At 35.2% G+C, this 9,789-nt stretch overlaps 1 protein-coding gene across 4 annotated transcripts; it reads left to right on the top strand.

Annotated features, from left to right (window-relative positions):
- The first annotated feature begins 492 nt into the window (after nt 1–492).
- On the top strand, nt 493–6,846 carry LOC111393212. Of its 4 annotated transcripts, none has more exons than XM_023018636.1 (9): nt 493–1,322; nt 2,150–2,335; nt 2,528–2,620; nt 3,336–3,518; nt 3,603–3,705; nt 3,885–4,070; nt 4,939–6,086; nt 6,167–6,561; nt 6,618–6,846. In XM_023018636.1, exons 1-9 carry the CDS (start codon nt 1,074–1,076, stop codon nt 6,733–6,735), a joined length of 2,661 nt encoding a protein of 886 aa, XP_022874404.1. In that variant the 5' UTR covers nt 493–1,073; the 3' UTR covers nt 6,736–6,846. The 4 variants fall into 4 exon arrangements, with proteins under 4 accessions (XP_022874404.1, XP_022874406.1, XP_022874405.1 ...); XM_023018637.1 differs by having other exon boundaries at nt 504–1,322; nt 6,641–6,846; XM_023018638.1 differs by lacking the exon at nt 3,336–3,518 and having other exon boundaries at nt 495–1,322.
- Nucleotides 6,847–9,789: the final 2,943 nt, after the last annotated feature.

Raw genomic sequence — 9,789 nt, 5'->3', positions numbered from 1 at the left:
ATAAATATAAATTCTGTTAAATCGTAAGATCATTTGTCGTTATCTAATTTATTATGTTACTTCTTCCGGTAACGCGTACTTCATTAACATATCATCTATGTAGATGTGTAGGTTGTCTGGCAAAGAATATGAGACAATATAAATTATATTTAACTCTAAGTTCACTTGTCAAGTTTGATCGATTTTCATCGGAAAAAAATCAAAACATTCGTTATTACGTGCTTAAATACTCAACACGTATAAGATTTTTTAAATTGTTAAAATGAGTGGATAAATATAAAGAAATTAATGTTGTGTGTGGGGTAGGGGGTGTGGGCCCGATCACAACGCGGTGACTTCCGTTTCAAATTGTTATTGTTTTTCTTCACTTTATTAATTACAAAATCCACAAAGCCGTAACCGAGCCCAATAAAATAATCTAAAACCCTTGGATCACCGCAAAAAACGACGACGTTTTTCTGTTCCCTATCCTCCTAGGAACAATTAAATATAGTTTTCTCATATCCTAAATCCCTTTCCCTCCCCTGTCTCCGCTTCCCTCTCGTCGCGTCCCGTCGACAAGAATTTCCATTCTTTTGCAGATATTTTTTGATTTAAACGAAAACCCAGAAATCTATATACAAAACTATATATATAATAATATTAATATGTAGACAGAGAGGAGAGAGAGAAAGGGGTAGGAGGATAAGGACAAACGAGTTCGCCTGCAATTAACTGAAGGAGGATGAGAGGTTTGGAGAAGAAGAATATAAATGCGAATAGCCCTTTTTGTCTTATCTCCGAATTTTTGGTTCTCTTTTTTCTCCTTTTTCCCTATAAAACTTATTTATTTTCTTCCCATATATGTATATGTATATGTCTAAGCAGCAGATTATTACAATTTGCAATAAATTCCGCATAAACCATTCACACAAACCCCAATTCTAAACCCCTTTTTCTCTCACTCTCTCTTCATTTCCTAGAATTCTGTTTTTTGTGTAACAACAATGGAAGCAACTTGATAAAAATGATGAACCAAGATAAAGCCCTGGAGTGAAATTTGTTTATAAATTATACATATAAATAAAAATAACATGGGTGATGTTGGAGGAGTGAGTTCGAACGGCGGCGTTTTGGTGGACGATGACCCTTTCAGCTCGTTTTCTGTGTCGGGTCGGAGGCAACCTGATCCGGCTTCAATTACCGATGAGTGTTTTGCAGCGGCAGAGGAAGCGGCAGAGCAAGTGATGAATTGCATACACCCAACTCTTGACTCAGAGGAGAAGAGAAAAGACGTAATTGATTATGTACAGAGGCTAATCAAGCGTCATCTTGACTGTGAGGTGATCACACGTTTTCTGATTTCAATTTACTACGTTTATTTATTTAATTTTTAAAACTTTTTACGATGATTTTTCTCTCTGGAGTGATTTGGTTAATTTCAGTTTGCTGAATCTTAATTGAATTTTGTGTGATTATTTATATACTTTACCGGTGCGTGGAATGTTGAAGTATATTCTTGAAAATGCGTTGCTTTTCAGGTGTACTGTGTAAAGTCTTATTTAGAGACCTTAAGGGCGTATTTGTCTTATGATCTATATAATTTGATGAGTTATTGAAGTTGTAGCAATATCTGATTGTTTGCCTTTCAGACTGGGACAAGGGGATTTTGAACTCGTTAGATTCTGCATTGTCTATTCACTTGTGCTAGATTCAAATAATTATACCTAATTTTGAATCACTAAACTTGCAACAAAATCATGAAGCGATAAAACTGCAGGTGCAGTAATGGTGTCGTGGCAACAAGAAGAATGTTAAGTTGTAAAGTTCGGAATTCTGTTTTAATTAATCGAAGATTGTCGTCTCTCTAAAGTCAAAGTCAACGTATGAGCAAAATCCCTAGATTCTGTACATGCTCATGGGTTGAAATATAGGGATTATTATTTTTTCTGCTCCTATTTACAATTCTGTTTATTTTAATTTCTCCATGGCATCCTATTAAACTTATGTGTTATGGAAGCCTCAAGGATCCTTACAACTAAATAATTCAAGATAATGGTTCATATGTATTAATTCTGAATAGTCTTATTCTTGTCATTCTTGCGTCCATCGTTGACTTATTGAAGTGCTTGGGGATTAATATCGTTAACTTGGATTTTATTTGTCATAGACTTTTCCCTATGGGTCTGTGCCTCTGAAGACATACTTACCTGATGGAGATATCGACTTGACTGCTCTTAAAAGTCTTAATGTCGAGGAATCTTTGGCACGCGATGTTCTTGGTATTCTGCAGGGGGAGCAGCTAAATGAAAATGCAGAGTATGAAGTGAAGGATGCGCAGTTTATAGACGCTGAGGTAGTCTTACTTGTCTGCTTATTTGCACCTTGATAAAGGCTGCATCTGATTTTTATTTTTTATTTTTATCGTCCAACTTGCATATTATTTTCTTTCTACATGTTTCCAAAAGCTGTCAGGAGGTGGCTCTTTCCTATTTACTTGTGTGGTACTCTGAGGTTTTGAACTGAGTGCATGTGCTTCCGATGGCAGGTGAAAATTGTGAAATGCCTTGTGCAGAACATTGTGATCGATATTTCCTTTAATCAGCTGGGAGGACTTTCTACACTTTGTTTCCTTGAGCAGGTAGAAATAAAGCCTTACTGCTAGTTCTGAAATGTATAAATATGCGAATTGGGGCACTTGGATGCCATTCATTTGAAGTACAATTAAACATTATTTCTTTTATATATACTAAACGTTTTGTATTTCTCTGTCACAAAGAAGCTGAAATTAGCTGAATGGAAAACCTTTCGTGCAGTTTCGTGGTGTACTTTTAATCGGTAAATTAAGTTTGGCACATATCGTTTATCTGTAACCCCATCAAAAATGATAAAAAGCGGTCTGTTTTCTTATTTTGTTTTAATTTCTTTCCTTTCTGATTTCTGGACTTAATCAATTCATATTGACCTATTAAATTTCTATAGTTATTCTCAAGTGAACCCCTTATTTTTTATTTATTTTTATTTTTTTTAATATGGTGGTTTGCAGATGGTATATATAATCTGGAACTTTAAATATGATGTTGTAATTTATTTTCTCTTCTTCATATTCCCAGATTTTAATTAGTGATATAAACTTGAAGTAGATGATAGATAAAACTTTCTAAGAGAGGACCAATTCCATTCATTTATTTCCTCATCAATTCTATAATAATTTTTTCCGAAAATAACTTAATACAATAAGAATGTTGGGTGATGCACAGCTTGAAACTTGTCAAGTTTCTCATGTGAGTAAAACTCTATAGGCACGCAGTAGTTAATGCTTGTTGAATATTTCATGATTCTGTTTCTAAATGCAGGTTGATCGTCTTGTCGGGAAAAATCATCTCTTTAAACGTAGCATTATTTTGGTAAAAGCTTGGTGCTACTACGAGAGCCGTATTCTTGGTGCACACCATGGTTTAATATCTACTTATGCCTTAGAAACACTTGTCCTCTATATATTCCATCTATTTTATTCATCCCTGAATGGCCCTCTAGCGGTAATTACCTTGACTATGAGATATTGACTCTGTATGCATATGTATTCATGAAGTTCAATTTATTAAAATTATGAGCATTTTTAGGTACTATATAAATTTTTGGAATATTTTAGCCAATTTGACTGGGAGAACTACTGCATAAGTTTGAAAGGGCCAGTTCGTATATCATCACTTCCAGATATAGTGGGTAAGCAATGCACTTGATTATTTAAAAATGTTTTCACTTCATCAATTACCCCTCTCTCTCTCATACACACACGCACGCACACCTACACCACATTTACTCCCTTAGGCACTAGCAATTTTCTTTTCTCTCCGTTAGTTTCAATCTTTTTCACAGCCTTCACTTTTCTGATTTGTTTGCAGTTATGATGCCAGAGGATGGACCGAAGGACCTGATGCTTAGTGAGGAATTTTTAGAAAAATGTATAGGAATGTTTTCAGGTTCAACTCAGAGTCTTGAGACAATCCCAAAAGCATTTCAGCCTAAAAATCTTAATATAATTGACCCGCTGAAGGAAAATAATAACCTTGGACGTAGTGTGCACAGAGGTAAGGAAAATTCTTGCTCAATTTGTTTAAGATTTTCCAGTGGGAAGTCTGATGAGATGTTATTAGGTAGAAATAATATATTTTTTCCTTTAATTTTTCAGTTTTCAGAACAATCCATTAAAAAAATAGAGGGATTATTAGTTTCACGTGCCAATGAAATGAAAACATTTCATTTGTCAATTTGACCCAATCTAGAGTAATACAAGATTGAACCGTGTTGGGTTTGCATTCTTTTGTTGGGAAATCCTTGCGCTCAAAGCATTGCTAAAATATGTTCTTCTGATGTCGAGGTGGAAAGTCTGAAAATTGAAATATTTATATGATAAATAGTTTCATAGTGAAAACATTCTGAGAAAAGCTCACTTTCACTTTACCGTTACTGCACTCTCCGACTTCAACATAGGTTCCTGAACCGCTTCTGTTTCAAGATACATATCTATGTCACATTTTCACTGCTGTGGTTGCTCTATTACCACAGTTGTCACTGCAAGAGCAGAAATTTTTCAAAACAAAGTTCATTGTTTCTTGAGCTCCACCTTCGCTTTCTCATTCTTGGTATGCATGAATCCTTAGTTTTTCTTTAATTAAGCTGCATGAAAAATTTTCACTTCTCTAGCTTCTAGAATTGCAGCACCCACACATCTTTGGAATTTGCTTGAATAACCAGAAGCCACAACAATGGCTGTTATCGTCATGCATTATTTTCTGATTGAAGAATCTGTTTAGTTCTTGGGGAAACATGAACACGTAATGTTGTAAGCATTAATTTCTTGTACTGCCTTCCTGTTATATTGGGACAAACTTTTGATTGTAAGAATGTGAAGAGTTATTCAGTTCAAGCTAATATTCTTGATTTTTCTCCCCTTAGGTAATTTCTACCGTATACGTAGCGCTTTCAAATATGGGGCTCGCAAGCTTGGTCAAGTTCTGTTGCAACCAAGAGATAAAGTTGTTGATGAAATATGTGAATTCTTCTCAAATACTCTTGCAAGACATGGGCAATATCACACTAGTGTTATCGAGCATTCAGCCTTAGTATTTGAAGATGAAGAGTCTTTGACGACGTCTTTAGTATCCTCGACCGAATTATACTCAGAGGATGACATGCTTCTAAAATCATCTATCAGTGATTTTGAGAATGATAGTCTAGGGGCTTCAGACAGATGCACTTTGGAGTTCAGAAATGAACTAGAGAGATGCACAATGAGAGACACTTCAGAGATGGAATCAGAAACATGCTCCTCAGCTGATGGACCCGCTTCAGGACACCACCTTGCAGGGGATGCATATGACCTTGCAACATCTAATTCAACTTTGAGGATTGAACATAACACATCAGATTATACATCAAGCAGCAATAATAGTGCATCCGTCTTGGGGAATCATTACCAGAAATCTCATTACTTCTCTTCCAAATCATCCGTAGAGAATGGAACCATGGCAAGTGGGAACTTGCACCAAGGTGACCTATCAAATAGTGTTCATCAGAAGTTCGGGTTAACTTCATGGTTGGAGAGCAGGGAGAATCATGTGGAAATGAATAATACATATAGATGGTGTATGGATAATTCTAAGGTCATCTATACAGTGCGTTCTGCTTCTTCTAGTCCAAAGATGAGTAATTTTGAGAATTTATCCAAGAGTTGTGCAGAAATTGATCTCTTTAGCATAGCAGGAGAGTCAGACGTACCTTTGAACCCTTTGGCAGACCTCAGTGGGGATTATGACTGCCAAATTAGGAATTTACTATATGGTCAGTTATGCAATGGGATTTATTTGTCTGCTTCTTTATCCCATCCTCCTTCACTGCCTTCTGGGATTCAAAATATGAAGTCATGGGATAATGCTTGGCAATCAATGCCCCTCAACAGGAGTCATATTCCCCAGATGAATTCAAACATGCTGTTTGTGGAACCACTCATGGGTTATGGTACCAATACTGCCTTAAACACTGCTGCTTTCGGTTATGAAGGAAAACAGAAAACACGAGGAACAGGAACTTACTTTCCCATAATGGTATACTTTTTAGCTAGTAATTTGAGTACATGTCCTGCTGTGCCTTTTGGTTTAGCATGATCTTACTTTCTGTCTTGCAGAATGGTTCTCCCAAGGAGAAACCTTCACATGGGAGGGGAAGGCATAAGTCACCCGGAAATCGCAATCATTTTCAGAAACAGAATCGCGGCAATGGAAATGTGTTAAGTTCTGCTGCTTGGAAGACAACTTCTTTTAAGAACGGTACTTATGAATTCCCACCAGCAAGCAACAGAGTTCTAGGCCAAGGGAAATCTGATGTGTGCTGTCAGTCTCCTCGTTTAGTGAAAGATGATAACCATACAAATGGTTTTGAAGATGCATCATTTAAAATCGAGTTTGGGTCTTTAGGGAGCCTGGCCGAGGAGGTGATTTCGGGTTTATCTTGTGCTTGGGACACGACTCTAGGCATCTCAACGGGACACCAGGATTCAACAGCAGCGACGAAGCACGAAAGGTATGTAAAGTTTTTTTCCTCATATTTTTCAACCATTTAAAATATGTGATGAATAGTTGTATCTGGTTTGGGCTTTCAGGGTTACTGAGCAGTCACTCCTCCACCTCAAGAATGAAGATGAGTTTCCCCCTCTATGCCAATAAAATGTCATGTAAAAAGAGAGAGAACTTTTAGATGTTAACAAACTACAGGACTTCAGGAATAGGGATAATGTAACTGGTTTTTATGGTTTTTGTGCCTTCCTTGGACACAAGGAGGTAGTAAAATAAAATAGCATTTTGCACATTTTTGGTTTTTGTTTTTACTTTCTTCTTCATCCGTGATTGATTTTTTAAATTGTTACTTTTTCCAAATGTTACTAAAATAGATTCATCCTCCTCATCATAAATAATCTCTGAATGTACACCCAATGGATTATTTGATTCATATTGATACAATGCGGCCAGATGAAACCTTGATCCACAAATAGATGGAATAACAACAAATAGCATTTTTCTAGCCTGCATATTCATGGAACTCAATCTCATTTTATCTTTCAGTTAGGAATTGATTGAAGTGTGAGAGCAGTCCAAGACTAAGGCCGAGCAACTAGTTGCGCTTTGCTTCTTTACTCTGTTTGCTTTGGCTAGATAAGTCCTTTAAAGGGCAGATCTTTCCTTTCCCTTTCCTTTCCCTTGGTGGCCTTGTGCCCTCAATCAACATTGATGAAGAGTTATATCTTCACTCTTGTTTGAAACTAGGTCTATATTCCATAGATACATCAGAATTTTTTATTTTTATTTTTTTTAAATGCTGTTCAACGTTTTTTATTAGAGAAATAGTGTCATATTTTTTAGTAACACGGTGTGTTACATACCATGTTAGGCTGTTGTCATCTTTGTCATCCCCACTATTAATGTCCATTGTTGGCAGCCACCTCTGCTAACACCATGATCACCTTCACCATCATCACTCGACCCATAATCCATCTCACCACCATCAACACGCCAAACCATCTCACCACTGACCCATCATCAATGCCACTAGCGCATGTCAACTACCATCACCGCCTACAGTAGAAATGCTATTGCAACCAGACCTGCACCAACAGCCACCAGATCTGTACCGCCATTGACATCTCATCTTCTTCATATGGCAATTACCACCAGCAGCCATGTACACGGGGGAACTAAGGGGTTTCTTCTCCTCTTGTTTTGGAGTTGGCCACTGTAAAGCACGCCGTTATAGCTACTCCTTCCATGACTGGTTCGTCGGTGAGATCGCGATGTCGTGGCTGTGAGATCGTTATGGATGGTGATATGCGATAAATAGAGTAGAACTGTCAATATTTATACTTAGTCGTAGCTCTTTTTTCTCTTTATTTTGTTTTCATTATCCCCCAAACCATACCACAATTCTTCATAACTATTCTTATTCTCATGATATAAGGACATTATCCTATCACTATTCCGACAATGTCATCATTCTAAACTTATAATTGTTAGTGTAATAATAAAATCTGAAACTTAGCATAGCATTATCTTAATATCGTATCTTTATGATATCAGTGACATTTATTTCTGTTATCAAATAGTGTCACAAAATCGTCTAGCACTTCCAAACCTATATCTTCTTGGAAGGAAATCCCTTTTTTGATGATTTTTTTAGCCCCATTTTTTTAAATGATGCGAACTCGTGAGAACAAATAACAAATAATATGGTGAGTTGTAATAGTTAAGAATTAATTTAATATGCATGTAGTAATGAAATGAATAGTAGTAAGAAAGAGAATTCACGTATTAATTCAAATTTATTAACAACAAGACTTAATTTATTTTAATTGTTGCATTTAAAAGTTGTTGAGCCACCTATTAGCAATGTTATTAGAACCACATTAGACCATTTAATTCGATTTTTAAAATTGGAAACAGTTTGAAATCTAGTTTGGTAATGTAAAATATAACAAAATTATAACTAGTTAAAATGACCTCGGAACAAGTTAATTCATCTAAGAATGGCCGTTTCATCCCAATTTTTTGTTTTTACAAAGAGATGATGAAACGTCTTAAAGGAATATTGTTAACTATGGAAATTGTCCCGTGAATACACGTCACTAACAAATGGCGTGAAGGTGATGCGCTCAATTGTAATTTGAATTTTAGAGTCACGTCATCGATATATACACGTTATTATTGAATGTCGTGAAGGTGATGTGATCAATTGCAACTTAACTTTTCGAGTCATATAGATCAACATCATCTCCTTCTAGTCATTATGACATATCTAAAACAATGTATAGACCATTTAATCAAGATCAAATTATTTTTCCTTGTTTCTTCATATTTGGCGTCTTGAGGCTGACCACTGATATTAACATTAACATTAACTAAAAATAAAATAAAATAAATGTATGGGTTCGATGCATTGTGTATTGCAATAATTGTTATTCAATAATGCACGTAATCCACCGAGAGTTGAAGATGTTGTACACCAACCCATTAAGTAGTTGGCAAAGAAAATAATAATGATAAAATAATGACAGCAAGAGCACGTGTAGAAGTAGGTTTGATGAAAGCATACTATTGAGAGATTAAATCATAGAAAGAAAATTAAAGATACAAGAACTTTCAAAATTTATAGAGCTTTGTCTCAGACTGACACGACGTCTTCTTTCGTCGATACATAATTCACTATGATGAAAAAAGTTTACAATAGAGAACTCGTACACCCTATTTTCTCTATCAACTCTATCTATTTATTGATAATATAAAATCCTAATGACTACTTTCTATTTACAGTATTAAAAATTATAAAAAAAAAAAAAAAAAAAAAAAAAACAATGTAAACCCTCTTATATAATAGTCAACAGTCCAAGTCATTTAAAAATTAAAATAGATAAAATTGTCACTCTCTTGCTCAAATTATAATATTAATATTTTGCAATACTCATTCTCTATACGCACACATCTCATGCAGTTGGGCGCTGAAAAGTAAACTATTTTATATTTGTCTGGTGTCAACGTTTATAAATTGATGTAAACTCTAAATTAAATGTAATTAAGACTTAATTTTTTTGTTGTTGTCGCCATGATGTTTATTTAAATTAAATTTTTTCTAATTTTTTTTGCCACGTAAACTAAAATTTACATATACTAATTCATTTTGTTGACAACAAATTCTAGTTAATTGATTGTTAAGTTGACAATAATGAGTAAGGTAAACCTATTTCTTATAATAACAATTAAGAGT

Source organism: Olea europaea, chromosome 4 (assembly GCF_002742605.1).
Source record: "Olea europaea var. sylvestris chromosome 4, O_europaea_v1, whole genome shotgun sequence".
Lineage (NCBI taxonomy): Eukaryota > Viridiplantae > Streptophyta > Magnoliopsida > Lamiales > Oleaceae > Olea > Olea europaea.
This window is presented reverse-complemented; position numbering and strand designations above follow the sequence as displayed.

Excerpts from the sequence above, each read along its gene's own strand:
- LOC111393212 (XM_023018636.1), top strand. The coding sequence starts at position 1,074 with ATGGGTGATGTTGGAGGAGTGAGTTCGAACGGCGGCGTTTTGGTGGAC. Across the intron at positions 3,519-3,602 it reads CCCTGAATGGCCCTCTAGCG|GTACTATATAAATTTTTGGA; the intron begins GTAATTACCTTG and ends GAGCATTTTTAG. Across the intron at positions 3,706-3,884 it reads ATCACTTCCAGATATAGTGG|TTATGATGCCAGAGGATGGA; the intron begins GTAAGCAATGCA and ends ATTTGTTTGCAG.